Below are 17,797 nucleotides of genomic sequence, written 5' to 3' on the forward strand. Positions count from 1 at the left end.
GAAAGTGTGTCCGGCCAAATGGGATCAAGCGTGTTGGGTTATGTGGTGCACCCCTGCAGGGAAGTTTATCTATTCGAATAGTCGTGTCCCTCGGTAAAAGGACGACCCGGAGTTGTACCTTGACCTTATGACAACTAGAACTGGATACTTAATAAAACACACCCTTCCAAATGCCAGATACAACCCGGTGATCGCTCTCTAACAGGGCGACGAGGAGGGGATCGCCGGGTAGGATTATGCTATACGATGCTACTTGGTGAACTTACCATCTACTCTCTCCTACATGCTGCAAGATGAAGGTGGCCAGAAGCGTAGTCTTCGACAGGATTAGCTATCCCCCTCTTATTCTGGCATTCTGCAGTTCAGTCCACCGATATGGCCCTTTACACATATACCCATGCATATGTAGTGTAGCTCCTTGCTTGCGAGTACTTTGGATGAGTACTCACGGTTGCTTTTCTCCCTCTTTTCCCCTTTCTATACCTGGTTGTCGCAACCAGATGCTGGAGTCCAGGAGCTAGAGATCCCGAGGATGATTCTACATGGAGTTCGGCTTCGAGGAGTAGTTAGGAGGTCCCAGGCAGGAGGCCTTGCCTCTTCGATCGTTGCTACTTTTGTGCTAGCCTTCTTAAGGCAAACTTGTTTAACTTATGTCTGTACTCAGATATTGTTGCTTCCGCTGACTCGTCTATGATCGAGCACTTGTATTCGAGCCCTCGAGGCCCCTGGCTTGTATTATGATGCTTGTATGACTTATTTATGTTGTAGAGTTGTGTTGTGATATCTTCCCGTGAGTCCCTGATCTTGATCGTACACATTTGCGTGCATGATTAGTGTACGGTCGAATCGGGGGCGTCACATGCGGTGTCGTGTTCCCTATTGGGGACATCGTTTGTGGAGCGGCGCCGGATGGAAGAGGCGTGAGGTGGTGTGGCGTGCCTTCTCTCGCGTCGACAACGGCGGGTCTCGGCGGCATGGAGCGGCGGGGTCTCGGCGCTGGACGTGGCATGATGGCCTTGCGCAGGGCGGTGGCGCTGTCTGGCGCCATGGTGGCGTCGACAGCTGACCTGGCAAGGTCTTTGCGTCAGTACCTGCTCTGAAGATGGTTAGGTGGATGACGGCGGCGGTAGCCTCGGTGAGTGCGCCGGACCGGTGTGTGACCCATTCCCGGCATGTGGCTGGGATTGGGCATCCGGCATTAGATGTTAGGTTTTGGTGCGATGTCTGTTTGGTATTAGGCTCGGACATTCGGCACCCCTGCATCAAGGGGATAGGAGTAGCGGCAGGTGTCGCCTAGATGGTGGCTTCAGGCTTACTGATGTAATGCTTTGTAAGGTCTCTGGGAATAATTAATAAAATGGTTGCATGCATCGCCCAGATGCAGAGGCCGGGGGTAATCCTTCTTTTCTAAAAAAATAGTGGTGAAATGCCGTACAGATGCTAATTCCCTTGGAAATCAAATGGCTTCTTGTCTTTTCCAATTGAGAGTGAACGGAAAATGTGAAAGTATTAGCACGTGAAACTGCACCAGATAATCCTGCAAGACAAACAACATAACTAACCAGCCTAAGCAGTTGAACAAAAAACAATTCTCTTTTGTTATACATCGACACTTTTCCGAATAAGTGATACTTCCTCATACATCCAGATCAGACGTGTTTCTCAAAATACTCTATACTAAATGGACAAATACATAGAAAATTTAAAAGGGACATAATGATGAAAGTACCTTAAATCCTTTTGACAAAATGCCCTTCTTTAAGTTCTTTTTTGCAGGGTACATGTATGAAAATGAAGCTACCATCAAAACGAAAAGGATAAGAGCCGAGCTCTTCTTTTGAAACAACATTGGAGAATGATTATGTTTCCGAGTGAACTTTTCACATGTATGTAATCGAGCAACTAATAAAATCTTCTGGTTGATCTTAGGTGGCAATCGTGTGGTCAGCCTTCCTAGCAGTTCAGTTTTCATTTATTACATGCTTGAAGTCTTGAACAAGACTCCTTTTTATACAGAAAGAAAAAAATGACAAAAGTAGTGCACAGTTTCAAGTATATATGTTCCATCTGTTCATTGCGACTAAAACCCGATCGAAAGGTTCAGGTTGTTTTATTTAAGTTTGTTGTAGATGGTCATACATATAATAGGTCTCAGCCCAGGGGCTTTGGAACTTCCAGAGGTGTCAAAAGGAAGAACGTTGCTGTTCCTTTAGGTGAAAAAAGACGACGCCGTAACAAAGCAGCAGAAAAAATAATACTGTAACACGGTGGCATGCCACCACTTGTCGGTCCTCATGGCGTTATTTCCTGCCGACGTATCCGTGTCCTGTCACTCTTTTCCGGCATCGGTGGAGCAGAAGTAGCTCTGGATCGCCTAGGAATAGTGGTTTCTGCCGAGACATCCTGAGGGCCTGGCGGGAGCAATCGGGGCAAACTGGAGAGCTGATTGAGATCGGCGACGTGCAGGAGCTCAAAGGCGATTGCCTTGAAACATTGATAGGAAGAGTCGGTGAAACAACATTTCTAGTTCAAACCAGTACAGCCGTGTAGGGCTTCTTTCTGTTCGCTCGAGTATAAGCTCACTGCTGATTTTGTTCTGCTGTTGGTTTCCTTTGGTTTAAATGAGCATGAGAGATGTTCTTGGCTGTCACTGCCTTGTTTCTGTTGAAACCGACTCTGGCTGTGAGTCGTTGGTTCTTGGCTGTCTAGTGCCTTCAGCTCTCTATCCATTGTACAAGAACTTGTCAGCATGCTAATGTGTTAAGATCAATGCTGGCCTACTTCATTAACAGTGATATTTCGTGCGTTTTTATTTTTCAAGTTGTTGAGAGGTATTGCCAAAACGTCTCCTATTTAGGAACAGAGGGTGTTGATTGGTGCGACTGCGGAGTAGAAGGGTGACATTCTTGTTGCCCTAAGGAAATGGCTTTGAAGTATTTTATGGTACTCTCTCCGTTCCATAATGTAAGACATTTTTTGACACTACACTAGGGACAGAGGGAGTAGTTATTAAGGGGTTGCATTTTCTTGACGCATAACATGACCATATTCTCTAACCAAGGTGTTGCGGTTTGCAGGTGTCATATATCGGGACTCAAGAGGAAAGGCCAAGGACCAAGGTCATGCTGCCTTTGATCCTTGCTAGAAGAACTATGCTATTTTTTGGCCAAGGAAAGCTCAAGAAAAAGAATCAATGTTAAACTTGTTTGAATATTAGTTACCCTATACTGGGTTCTTTTGCCTTTTCACCTGGTTTTTTGATATTTTGAAATTCCACATGTGCCATTACGTACTCTTAGGCAGCCTTATGACTGTCTAGTGTCTACCTTCAGATTCGTTTTGCAAAATGAGCAGGAGAAAGGGTTCAAGATGATGGTTTGATCTGTGAAATTTAAATGTATATTTTGAAACTAATAATGAAATTAAAATGTTTATGTTCGCCCTAGAAACCCAGTTATGGACTGATTTGCTGTTCATCCCCACAAAGGCAAACGGGAAATTACCTTAATTGCCATCCATTATGTTGTAAATGTATACATCAAGATAATTGTTACTGAGCACAAAGCAATACATCTTTTTGGGTAGCAAATCACAAAGCATTGTCTAGTGATGGACAATAATATAAGCTGACAAAGGGTAATGGAGACCTAATGTTGTTTCATGTTGTGCAATAACCAATGATAGCTTAATTTAGGGATGTCAACCAGGTCCTGTTTAATCCCGTTTAAAGTCCACTTATGATATGTCAATTCAAAAAGGTTTTTTGTTTGTTTGAGAAAAATGAATTTTCAAGCTAGCAAAAACTAACTAAACGGGATGCGGACGCCATTTATTTGCCACTTACATCCCTGGCTTAATTCCTGCTACAAACAGAATTCTAAGTTGGAAACTATGGCCTCCTAACACAATCAGCAAAATAGCAAGAGTCAGGCCAGTCTCGGAGAAAACCAGATGTGAGTATGTGACGGTGTGAAGTTCACAAATAGCATTGCATATAACAACAGCTTCAACCATCCAGGTTCCATGTGTACAATGACTAGAGTTTTTGCAACTCTTGTCATTAGATGTATTTCACTCAAAAGGGGGGTAAAAAGACTAAGAAAACAAGCACTTTTAGCAGTACATCCTTGGAAATAACCAAAGCCCAGATTATTTTTGTCAACAAACATGATCTAAGTTACACCGCTCAACCTAGTTAATGTGGCAGCATGGCAATCGACCTGGAGTTTGCACGGTGTTCCGTTGTTCTTCACAACAAGCCTCTAGGGTTTAGTTCCACCTTGGGTAATGGACGTCGCGAGAAGACTGGGATGGCTGCACGCTCTGGCTGTTGGCACCAATGAAGCCTTGCAGAAGGCTCTGCGCCACTCTCACTTGGTCCGGCATACCTTGGATCTCCATGATGGATTCCAAAGAACCAGGACGGGCTTCAAGTAACTTCATTCTTGCACCAGAGATCTGAGATCGAGAACTTATACATGAGAAGAACTTCTAAACTATTACAGGGAATAAAATAATGAAGACTGCCTCAATGGATGACGCAGTCCCATTTGTAGTTCAGAAAGATCAGAGCATAGCTGGTACCTGGCGGATCTCTGCTAGATTGACACCACCAGCTCCAACAATAGATTCCAGAGAACTATTTGGAATCCTCAGTTCAACAGAGCTACTTGAATACCTGCCAAAAGGATTATCTCTCAATGACAATTCCCACGTAGCATTTCAGAAGGGAGACGAGCTGCGAAAACATACCCTGTAACATCTGCCACTCTTTGATAATCCTCACGTCCATGCATCTGCCCGACAGCCTGAAGAGTGAAATTTGAATATATTCAGCACTGAAGCAAATGAGAACCAAATATATTCAGATGCACATGTCCACGCATGTGAATCAGCATAAACAGAGCCAGACAAGGAAAGTTGATAATATAAGTAAAGACCGTCAACCAATCAAGAAAACAGTGAACATCAACTAGAATGATATGAATGCAGATCAGTATAACCTACGGATATTTTTTCCCTCTTCAGGAATCCCAACCAGGAAGAATTGCATACACTACACAGTTTCAGGTTTCCAATGAAAACTATGAGGTGAGGGCCATTTGCAAAACAGGGGAACTGACGCATTAAACTGTACCTCAGTGTAATCATAAGCATTGGAATTTCCAGCTCTGGTGACGCCTAATTGTTGCATATTACTATTCCCAGCTCTTGAGAGGCCTAATTGCTGAATGCCTCTACTAGAATAGCTATCAGTAGGCATATGGTCATGATAAGAACGATGCGACATGTAATCAGCACCAGGACTAACAGGCAAGGGCATTTCTCTAGTAGGCAAGCGAGCAGATGCTGCATATCTATCATAAGAAGCAGATGGTGGAGCGTCGCTAGCAAATGGACTTCCACTAGGATACTCTCTTCTTTTAGAGAAGTAATCTACTGAATCATGGGGTTTATTGTTTGGTCTGCCATATGGTGTATCGTTGGCAGGTCTCCCATATGGTGTGTCGTTGGCAGGTCTCCCATATGGTTCATCATTGGCTGGTCTTCCATAAGGTGGATCATTGGCTGGTCTCCCATATAGTGGATCATTGGCTGGTCTCCCATATAGTGGATCATTGGCAGGTCTTCCATATAGTGAATCACTGGCAAGCCCATATGGTTGATCAATGGCAAGCCGCCTTTGATATGGGGAATCATTAGCAGGCCTTCCATAAGGGGTATCATTGGCAGGCCTTCCATAAGGGGTATCATTGGCAAGCCTTCCATATGGTGGATTGGCAGGTCTTCCGTACAGTGTGAATTCCCTGCTAGGAAATATATCAGCAGGAGGACCATCAAAAGAGGAAATTCCATCTCTGAGGATTCTATCTCTAAGCCTCGAAGCAATCTCTGTGATGGCTTTTCTTGCAATATCTGGAGACCCAGAAACCTGAAAGCTCGCAACACATGTAACAGCATAATAACAAGTCAAGAAACAAAAGCATTAAAAAGGCAGATATTGAAACAATATGGACAACTTGATGAAGATACAATTGAATATAAATCACCTGCACAAGCTCATCGTGAAAAGATAAGTACTTTGGTTTATCTGCTTTCGAATAAACTCGGATTTCAGCCCCAATACGCCTTCTCATTTCAGTAATTACCTTCCCACCTTCCCCAATAATACAACCAACTTTTCTTGATGGTACAACAAGTCTTGTAACCAAGTTGTGCTCCTCAGAAGGTGCACTTTCTGAAGGTGCACTTACTGAAGGTTCACTTACTTTGCTCTCACTTACTTTACTATGGAGCAAAATAAGTGCCTCGATTGTTGGGGATACTGGATCAGCCGGAATCTGGATTGAAAAAATATGTGGGAGATAAAACTGTGAGGACTCAATTGTGAAGATTGGTATGATAAGGAGATAGCAATTTGAACAACCATCTACATCTTACCTCCTTGGATGAAATAACAATCAACCTTTCTCCAGAAGCATCTTTGGGCAACTCCTGAACCATAATGCGAGCACCAGTCTGCTGCTCTACCTGCCGAACATTTGCCCCACTTCTGCCAATAACAGGTCCAATAAGCTCAGAAGGGCACAGAATTTTAATAGAAAACTCTTCTGGTTCAGGAACAGGATATTGCAATGGTCCGTTTCTATATGGATCAAGCAAGGGCATTGGTGGTGGATGATCCACATGCAGGTGTGGTAACATGTGATTTTCATGTAGTAGCGGTGGTGGGGACTCGCGCTTCCTTTGTGTGCTTGCATCTATAATTTCTTCAAGAGATGGATTTTCTTTACGAGGATGCCGATGGAGACGAGTAGATATCTCGTAGAGAGCTTTTCTTACAAGAGAAGGTGCACCAGATATCTGACATGATATAAGCAATTACACATCAATATTATTCATGTCTAAAGATAATAAAGCACACAAAAAAGAGCATGTTGTAAGTGATAGATATCTTATTTTGGCCCTGTTTGTTTGGGCTTTTGCTTCTGCTTTTGCAGCTTTTCTACTTTGGCAAAAAAAAGCCACAAAAGCTCCTAAATAGGGGCTTACGCAAAAAGCACCTATTTAGGAGCTTTTTAGGCTTTTTTGCCAAAGTGGAAAAGCTGAAAAAGCAAAAGCAAAACCCAAACAAACAGGGCCTTTAACTGAACTGGCAAATATCTTGGTAAACTATAATCTAAAAATAAACTACGTGCTATATCAATTAACCCATGCCAGATACCAAACTCTAAAATCCAATTATTTAGGAATTTAACAAGGAATATAAACATAACGGAGAACTTCTATAGTAAAATAAATTGATACAGTAGAGTAATGGATCCAAATCTAAGCTAAACAGAAGCAATACAAAACCTGGAGATCAATACAAGCAAAAGACATTACAAGCTGGAAAACACAACACAACAAAGGATATTTTGCTATTAAAACAAATTTACCTGCACCAATTCATCACTCTTAAGTGCACACTGAGGAAGGTTTTCGGATGGTAAGACACGGATCCCTGCACCAGTATCATTTCGCAATTGTTGTATAATAGAGCCACCTTTTCCCAGCAGGCAGCCAACTTGATTGCCTGGAACCAAAATTCGAGCAGTCACATCACCAGCAGTTTCAGAATTCTCATAGGAAACTCCATCGTTGGAATCTTCATCAGCAGCAATCTTATCATGTATCTTCAACAACGCATCTTGAGCAAAACAATGGGGCTTCATGTTCTCTGAGCCATCAACATTAGAAATATTTTGAATAGCTTGGTCGGAGTTATTTTGGTAATCAAATATAATAATTACTCTCTCGTCTGCACCAGGAATAGAATCAGCAACCCTTATCTTTGCTTTAGTCTCCTCTCTAAGGGCCTTAACAACATGACCACCTCTCCCCAAGACACCGCCGATCTTTTTTCCTGGGCACAATATCCTGTAAACGGTTTCTATTGGCTGAGAGGACATATGTCCGCCATCCTGCCTGTAGTTTAGCCGTTTCCTCTTTCCATCATCAGAATTGAAACGAGTCCTCTTTTTGGAAGTACTTTGATTGTGTCTTCTAGAGTTATCATAATCCATCAGTCTACATAAAGAAAGGTCCATCAGTATAAAGAAACTGTAGAGGTAGCAAAGAAGGTGTTGGGCAGCCTACGATTCCATTACTCCATTAGCTGTCTGATTATGACACATGCATAACCTTCTCACTTGTGCGTACCTCAAAATTGAGATATTGCTGATAAATGCTCATGTTGCTACTTAGACTACGGAAAACTGCTGTAGTTTGTTCACAAGTGCAAGAAAAGGTATAATTTTTTGTAGTCAAATGACTGTTTTCAGGTAGGTTACCAGATTCAAATCTATCAACTGTACTAAACTAATAAGATCCTCACGGTTTCATCCAGAGCTCCCACCTACTGTATTTCATTCAAATGAAACACTACCACTATGTAATTGGCACAAAGAAACATGGTGCATGTAACACTGCATAAACGGAGTATCAATCAGAAGTACTTGGGAATTTGGAGTGCGAATCCAGTGCAATAATTAGTCATAGTATATATCAAAGTGCCAAAAGGACATGTAATTTGAACGAATAATGAAAGCAAGCACTTAAAGATGATATGCACAGTGGTGATAAATGACTTAACATCGTAACATAGCTTTGCAAGGGAAAGGTAAAACTGCATAAAACTTGAGCAATCATAATTTCATAGAGATCTGAATGGTACAAAATAAGTACGCAATCATAATTCTGTCAGTTTATGGATGCAAAGATGTCCTAGCTTTACAATGATAGAAGGACTGTTAGGCAACCGGAAAGATAAGGCTTGAATTTATAGTATGTACAGAATAACATCAAGAGAAGCTACAGTGCTGAGTGAATAAGGCCAAATATCCCTAAAAAGGAAAAAAAAAAGCATCCTAGAATATGGGACTTGCAGCAGCTCCATGTGAAGTGAAATCTACAGTAACTTGGCTTTGCATCTATAAGTGGTAAGAGTTGATAGTGATAATTATAGCGCATCAGCCCACCACATAAAGCAACATGCAAAATTCACAAACACATAACCAAATAAGCAAACAGGTGCGCCAAATTGACCTAGCCCTTTTCAGCACGCTTATATATATGACTTGAAGGAACTCCACTGATATAGGTCACAAGAACAAGCAAAAAACGACAGTTTGACCTCGCATATCAGCTCACTGGCTCAAAAAGCCACAGAATTTTGTTTGGCAAACTGAAAGATCTCGACCTGGATTCAGAAAAGGCGCCAGATTGACCACACAAGTCCAGGCGTGTGGGCAGAATTGCTCACACGCACAGCTTCGCTCACACCCATCGAAGACGCCAAACAAAAGAAGCAGTATTTACATCCCCCCGCGACACAATCTCCATCCTTGGGGACCGGCATATCGCATCACAAACCTAGTTTCTAGTGCCGGATCTAGATGGTGCGTCGACTGTCGCGCCCAAAATTCGTGGAGGTTAAATTAGGGTGGGAGCAATTCCATGGATAACAAGAAGCTCATACCTTCAAAACTAATGACGAAGATGGCGGCGGCGGCGGCGGCTGGGAGATACGGCAGGGCCGCGGTGCCGCGATAAGGTTGGAGGCGGCGACGCGCGTGACAGGGGTTGGGGGCTCAGGGGTGTGAGGCCTATGCGATGCCACGGCAAGGCGGCAGCTGGAGCTAGGGCACCGGGGAAGAAGAGGAAATTTCTCAACGGGACGGCGCAGAGGAAAAGTCGCTGTGGGAAGAGATGGATTTTGACGGGGACGAGGAAGACGAAAGGAAAAAAAAATATCCTAAATTCATAACCAGGTGCACTTTTTTTTAGGGTATAACCAGGGGCACATGAGATAGAGCAACGCTACACCTAAGACTGACCATATAGTGGGAGTAAGGGCAACTCCAACGCACGACTGGTCCAGGGCAACTCCAACGCACGACTGGTCCGTCCGCGTCCGTTTAAAGATAAACAGACAAAGTAGGCTCTCCAACACGCGGCCGCAAATGGACCGTCGTTTGTTTTCTGTCCGCTTTCGATCCATTCCCGGCCCAACTTTGGGCCGAGTTTGCGGCTGAACGGACACGCGCGGACGTGAGCGGCGCGTGCCCTTGTCCTGCCCTGGCCCGCCCTTCGGGGACACAGACCCCCCCTCTCTTCCTCTACCTCCCTCCGCCCCCCGACATTGCAGCCGCCACCACCCTCCCCGGTCGCGTCGTCTTCCACAAGGGTCGTTCCAACCACCACCACGCCATGCCATAGATGTCTCCGCACCGGCGTTCCGGAAAGCATTTTGTCGGTGTTCTCCTTGTTGCCGGTGGGAGAGAAACTACGGCCGACGGCGTCGCCCGTCGTCCTCTTTCGGTCGGTCGTTCCTTGTCGCAGGGTGCCCTCCAGCACCACCGACCCCCAAAACATTGATTTGCTGTCTGTGAGGGGAACATGACGTGCACTATCCGGTCGCGCCTCCAGCACGACCGCAAGGCGTTCGACTGTTTGCTCACAAGGTACAATGGATAGCGGTGATGAGTTTTTCTTTCACAACTTCATTTGCTCATCGGATGATGAAGAGCTTGTGGCTGCGTTGGTCGTACATGAACACATTAGTAGGAAGCGGCCTCGGTTCAAGAGATCAATCCCCGGCCATGCTCCGGCCTTGAACCGCAATAGGGAGAAAGGCCACACCCTTCTCTATGTCGATTACTTTAAGGATGGTGCACTCTTTAGACCACATCAATTTCGTCGTCGATTCCGAATGAGAAGACATGTGTTCAATCGTATTCACGAGGGAGTGGGCGCGCATGACACATACTTTGAGTGCAAAGAGGATGCCCTGGGCAAGCTTGGTTTCTCTTCATACCAGAAATGCACTGCATGCTTGTATATGGAATTCCTGGTGGTCTTGTGGATGAGTATGTTCGTATGAGTGAATCCACATGTCTAGTCTCAGTGTATAGTTTTTGCGCGGCCGTGGTGGAAGTGTTCGGCCCTGAGTACCTCAGAGAGCCAATTGCCACTGATACAGGGAGGTTGTTGGTGATCAATGCCGAGAGGGGCTTTCCGGGCATGCTTGGTAGTATAGATTGTATGCACTGGAAGTGGAAGAACTGTCCATTTGCTTGGCAGGGGAAGTACAGGGGGCATGTGAAAAGTGCTAGGAAGGATGTGGAACGTGCTTTCGGTGTTGGTGTGTGCTTAAGTCTCGGTGGGGTATCGTTCGCAACCCTGCATTGACATGGAGCACGAAGAAGCTTTGGGAGGTGATGACTGCTTGTGTGATCATGCACAACATGATCGTGGAGGATGAGCGCGATGATAGCATCTACGACTAAGGATTTGATTTTCAGGGTGAAAATGTTGAGCCTGAGCATGCACTCCTGCAACCTTTGAACGGTTTGTTGAGTTTCAACGGGAATTGCGTGATTGTCATACTCATGTCCAGCTCCAGGATAACTTGGTTGAGCACATGTGGACTCACATTGGCAACCAATAGATCTATCTATCGGTTTAATTTCTTTGCGTGCAAACAATTTCCAATTGGATTGTAATAAGACTATTTGATATTATTTTTAATTTGATTGGGTTGTAATAAGACTATTTCGGACGTGCAACTATTGCCATGTTTAATTTCAGATATTTGTTATATTCTTGAATGGACCAGATGCGACCGAAATGCGATTGTGCGTTGGGCGCACAGCCAGCGCATCCACAAATCCGGATGGACACGACCCCATTGCCACCCCAAATGGACGAAATGGACGTCCATTTGGGGTCGTGCGTTGGAGTTGACCTAACTTCAAGAGTAACATTGGGTTCAACTCAGCAAATTTTCCTATGTGACAGTGAGTAACTTAGCTATTTACCATAACATCACATATCCCAAGACAATATGAGTCTATAACATGATAAATGAAACTTTACATGACACCACACATATGTTACTACCCACTATGAAGGTAGTAACATAGCCTAAGGTAGTGTGTGTGTTAATAGTGTAAGTTACTCTCCACTGTGACTAGTCTAACAAAATTGATAGTTATGGATGACGTGGCCTCACTTGGTTGGTTATTGCAGGGCCATGGAGTAAACACGAAGATTGCATCCGTGAACTACCCATAGTGGGAGTAGTATAAGTGATAACATCACATATATTTAGGCAAAATAGATGATATGGCAAGTAATTAATGGGAAAGAGAGACATGTGGTAACATAATACTCCTCATAACGTTGCATCATATAACCATCTCACATACTTAAACATGTGGTAACATAGTACTCCTCATTACATGGTAACATAGTACTCCTTATTACACTTAATGTTGTATCATATAACCATCCCATACATAAACTTATTATCATGATGAAGACTACACCACATCATATGCAAACGTGCAAACCCAAGTTAGACGCCCTCTAACGGTTTTGCAAAATTTATTTATGTGGTTGCTAGGGTTTCCGGATAACACTAACTACCTATGTGCAATCAAGGCGATAATTCTTGTTGCTCGATTAACTTTCCGGGTTTATGAGGGAAGAGACTTAATTAAAATCTCTAGCCCCACACTAAACTTCGTTTAATACGCATGACCCCTAAAAGATTGTTCATCTTCATTGCCCTATTGTGTACACGACAGTTCACTATTCTTGACTATGACGAAGTCCAAATAACTGTTAGCATATTGCCGACAGCCAGAGTCGACCGAATGTTGGAACTTTGTACAAAGCTACATCATGACGTCAATGAACTGAACTGAAGTAACACTTGAGGGAAGCACAACGATCGTTACCGACTCCCGAGTGCAGAAGAAGTAGACGAGTCGGTGTAGATCGTACTTGGAGTCCCTCGAACCGTTGATGACGATCCCGTGAACCGCCCTCAAATGATCCATCAAATGGAAGACCGAAAGCACGACCTCTCTACTTGGTTGCAAGTGTACAGTCTTCATGATCCGGCAGCGCTTCGCCGTCCAGAGCTAATCGTCGCCGGAGAATTAGAGGGAGGAGAATAGAACCACACTGGGTTTCTAATTATGAGGATTAGTGGAACTAGGTCTAGCTCTAATCAGTCAATTAGGACCAACTAAAATTAGAACTAGATGAACTAGAGGAGGCTCCAAAACTTATGCGTTCAAAAATGCCCAAAACATCTAGTATATATAGGTTGGAGGAGGGGAGAGGGGCGCCACAGGGGGGAGGAAACCTCCCCCTTAGGCTGGCCAAGGAAGGAGTTTTCCACTCCAATTCGGCCTCCCCTTAGCCTCAAAAAAGGCAAAGGGGTGGCGCCTCCCCTATTGGGCCCTCGTGGCCCAATTATCCTTCCACCACCTGGCCTTTTAAGACTTGTTGATATTAAATTAAATATAAAAGCCCTCTAAAAATTACTAAAGCATATTATATATAATTTAACATCTCCAAAAACATTTTCACATATATATTATTTATCGGTAATACCTGGTATTGCCCGATAAACTCTGAAACCCTTCTGGTCACCTCGAAACGCTTTCGGTTCCTCTAAAAAATATTACGAATATTAATAAAATAATTTCACAAATAAATCCTCGATACTCTCGTCCTACTAACACTCAGCATATCATGATTACCTTAAGCTTGTGACATGTAGTTTCGGTAAATTATACACATGAACGAAACCCGTTCGTTCAATGACAGATAGCAGAACCGTGGACGTCCATATCGATCCCTATGTACGAATGACATTCGAGTGAACCTTTGGTTATCATGTGATTTCCCCTTCGCGATACTTTACAAAACACGAGGAGTGTCTGTATCTTCCTGAGTCATCCACATGCTCACTATACTGTTCCTCTTGTTACCAGTTTTGTTCTTCTTTCTCGTTGTGTGTTTCGGCATCCCTGTGACATAGTCAAATGTGTCTGTCCAGACGATGATCGATGCCATCACACCGAGAGGGCCCTAAGAATATCTCTCCATCGTCGGAGGAGCAAATCCCACTCTCGAGCTATCTAGTCGCTTGTCAAACTTTCCAATGAACCTGTAAGTTGTCGTTATGATCACCTAGTTATAGATGACGTTTGAGCAACCCCAAAGTCCACCGTATGGTAGGAAGTGACTACGATACTCTCATGGTCTAAGGAACTAAAAACACATGTTAACACTCCGTGTTATAATAATTGATTTCAGATGATATTATCTCAAAGTATAACAAACAAGTTTGGGTCGACTCAATATGATCGTTCTTCTAACGTCATACTCTCAATGTTGTTTTAGGACTACCATTACACTTAACAATATCCTAAAATTCGGAAAACATGATCACCAACAACACTTGAGCCAGTCTTAGAGGCAAGACTAGGAATATATTCTTTATTGTTTATCATTCCACACGTGCATATGAGGTTTCCACAGAATCGCATATTCCAGTATCATAACAGTTATAACATGAAATATAAACTCTTAATTATGAAACCGAAAAAAAACAATATTATTGCCTCTAGGGCATATTTCCAACAGCTACTCACAAGACATCATGGTGAACATATTTAGTGGGCATGGATAAATATGACAATCTAAAAATATGAATCATTCACCAATAAAACACACAACATCAACCACTATAACAACAAATAACACTGGGAGATAATAGCAGCAACCGATCTACACAAACTGTTCATAGATGGGACAGAGATAGATGGCGAGATGGTGCTACTGATGTAGATCGTGAAGATTACTTGGATGAAGATGCTCCCCTTGATGCACCAGTGACGGTGATTGCTTCGAGATTGCACAATCAGAGGTGGTAGATATGGGTAGAAACAATCGTCCGGGAAGAATAGCAGGGTTCCACTTCGAGACGGCGACGGGAAAATCTCAAAAAAAACTTGGCTTTGCTTTTCTCTAAGAGAGGGAAATGTGCATCGAAGAGGGCACCTAAGGAGGATTGTTGGGCCTGGGACCAGCACGCACCCCCAGGCCCTGACTTTGGCCCATAGTTCCTTTTGGTCCAAAAATGCATCGTGTCTTTTTTTACTTTGTCTTCCTCTACTTTCGAAAATTGATTTTATTTGCAAAAAATTGTTCCCCCCTCGAGCGGTGTAAGGGCACATTTCTCCCTAAGTAGTTTTGGTGATTGATGATAATGCTTTTGCAGACTAATTATGTGCATTGAGCAATTTAGATATCTCATGTCTAGGCACAAGATGATTCGGTGCCCCTCGGAGTCTATCGAAGACGGTTGCCTTCTATGTTTCTTTTCGGTGGATTTGAGTCATAGGAAAGCCATACTATTAAGAGGGGGTCCGCTTCGGAAAAGTTAGGGAGGAATCAACACGTACACATCTGTTCTTTTGCACCACCTTTCCTTCGCTTCATTGGAGCTCGTGTCCGTTTTCCATGTCTGTGCACATTGAAGGCAGCAAGGTGCTAGTTTTCAGTGGCTAGCGGTAGTACCGCTCCAAGGAGCGGTAGTACCATTGTCGCCAGCACCTGTTGCATGCGCCTGCGGTAGTAGTTGTGAATGTAGGTTTTTACTGCTGCTCTCGAGCGGTAGTACCACAAAACTGCATCTGGTACTACCGTGCCGGATTTCTGCACAATCTCTGCTTCAGCGGAGGTAGACACGGAAGTAATTTTACTACTGCACGACCTGCGGTACTGCCACTCGCTCTATAATTGCCCTGTTTTATCCTACCAATTCTCACTTATATGTGGTTCTCTTGTTTGCTTTGGTCTTTGCAATGACTTCTTTCACTATTCTCTTGTGTTTGCATTGTGTGTCATAGGTAGTGGCTCCAGTTCTGGTTCCAAACACTCGAATCCCTCTCGTGATACGAGTTCCAAGCGACTTCACAATCAAGCTGCACCTGAGGGGTCCAACTTCAAGAGGACCACAACCAAGTTCAAGGAGCCCAATGTCAGTTGGGATGGGCTACCCCAAGCAGAGTTTCAGATTCGCGAGAAGATCAACCCCTATGTCAACCCTAGGGTTCATGTCAAGGGTAATGACTTATTCTGGACCAAGCAACGGACTCTCATCTTCCTAGATGTGATCAAGGCAAAGAAGAATATTTATGTACCTATTTAGTGGATTGACATGGATCATCTGAGGAAGGACCAGGCATATTTTGGTGAACCTCTGGACATGGTGGAGCAGCTTAACCTCGAGGAAATCATCTCTTTTCATCTTGACTATGATCCGGATATTGTGGCTCAGTTCTTTGCTTCCGTCCACTTCCACACTAATGAGGAGCGGACAATGACTTGGATGACCAATGGTGAGAGGATGTCTGCTACCTGGAAGGAGTTCATGGATCTTTTGCACATTAGCGATGAGGGGCTTGAGAAGCCCATTGGTTTTCGCCCGCACGAAAATCCTCAAGCTGCCCCCAAGGAGAAGCTGCTGCCATACCTTGTTGAGAAGGTGTCTGCCTCTGGCGAGGTATCTCATGAGCTGAACCTGTTTCTTGTTGTCATGCATAGAATCTTTCGCAACACTCTCTTTCCTCGTATGGGAAACAAGGACCAGGTGCACTCCTATCTGGTGGATATGCTTCTCTTTTGTGAGAAAGGGTGGATCCACATCCCTAGACCACTTGATGTTTCCCACGTCATGTGGAGTGAGCTTCAGTCGGCTGTGTTTCACCGTAAGGTCCCCATCTATGGACCTTACTTGTTATACTTGATTCATGAGAAGTGGGCAGAGACCTTTCCCGGTGTGGATTTTTAGGCTCCCAACTGGATCCGTCATGAGCCCATTCGGCTGCATCTCAAGGACAAGTGGGCTAACACTACCACTAAGCCTGCTGCTGCCAACATGGATGTTGATGAGGATGAGGGCATTCCCGATATGTATGAGCCCTCCTCTGCTGAGCCATCTTGGGCCACGAAGCTCAAGGACAAGATGAAGACTTTGTTTTACATGCAGGCTAAGGGGCAGTATCTGACACATGTTGCTCGGAAGGAGAGTCGTCAGCACGACAAGCGGATTCTGAGGAAGCTTGGCGAGACCATCTCGAGTGGGTCGGAGAAGAACATTACACCTGAAGCTGCTTGGATGAAGAAGAAAAACTTTCAGTGGGTTGATTCTGATGAGGAGTCTCTTCCAGCCGCATCAGAGGAGGAGTTCGTTGGATGATCTCTCTGCTGTGGGAGCTACCACCTGTGTCTTATGTGTCATCTCTGTCTTTTTGGTGTCTCGATGCCAAAGGGGGAGAGAGTGTAGGATTTGCGAGTGATCTCGTTTTCGTTGTCTCTTTGCTTTCGTTGAACCTTCGTCGTTGCTTTGGTTGGTTTTATTTGTGTGTGAGACCAGGAGACTTATTCTACCATATGGTGTGAGACATATGCTATCACTCTTATCTCATTATTGTCCAGTTTGTTAAGTAGCTTGTGAGTCTATTTTTTATGTGCCCTTATCTTCATGCTCACATGTTATGCCTTGCCTCCATGCTTAGTGATATTTAGTTTGTTGCAAGGAATGCCTCGTCTATAAAATTTAGGGGGAGTGTTGATCCTAGTTTGTGTGCTTTGCAGTCCAAGACATATCTAAAGAATGCACACATCTAGGGGAGCATGTCTATATTTTATAGAATTTGGGTTTGCATTGGTTAATTACATATCCTTATGAGCAAATCCTGTATTCTCATCAATCCACCAAAAAGGGGGAGACTGTAAGGGCATATTTCTCCCTAAGTAGTTTTGGTGATTGATGACAATGCTTTTGCGGACTAATCGTGTGCATTGAGCATTTCAGATATCTCATTTCTAGGCACAAGACGATTCGGTGCCCCTCGGGGTCTATCGAAGACGGTTGCCTTCTACGTTT

General features: G+C 44.0%; 1 protein-coding gene across 1 annotated transcript; it reads right to left on the reverse strand.

Annotated features, from left to right (window-relative positions):
- Positions 1-3,962: 3,962 nt before the first annotated feature.
- On the reverse strand, positions 3,963-9,852 carry LOC109740942 (uncharacterized). The gene is made up of 8 exons (XM_020300009.4): positions 9,521-9,852; positions 7,440-8,070; positions 6,442-6,864; positions 6,051-6,341; positions 5,138-5,932; positions 4,753-4,808; positions 4,585-4,678; positions 3,963-4,458 (listed from the first exon to the last, which is right to left on the reverse strand). Exons 2-8 carry the CDS (start codon positions 8,064-8,066, stop codon positions 4,270-4,272), a joined length of 2,475 nt encoding a protein of 824 aa, XP_020155598.1. The 5' UTR covers positions 8,067-8,070; positions 9,521-9,852; the 3' UTR covers positions 3,963-4,269.
- Positions 9,853-17,797: the final 7,945 nt, after the last annotated feature.

The sequence above is a fragment of the Aegilops tauschii genome, chromosome 1 (assembly GCF_002575655.3).
Source record: "Aegilops tauschii subsp. strangulata cultivar AL8/78 chromosome 1, Aet v6.0, whole genome shotgun sequence".
Classification (NCBI taxonomy): Eukaryota; Viridiplantae; Streptophyta; class Magnoliopsida; order Poales; family Poaceae; genus Aegilops; species Aegilops tauschii.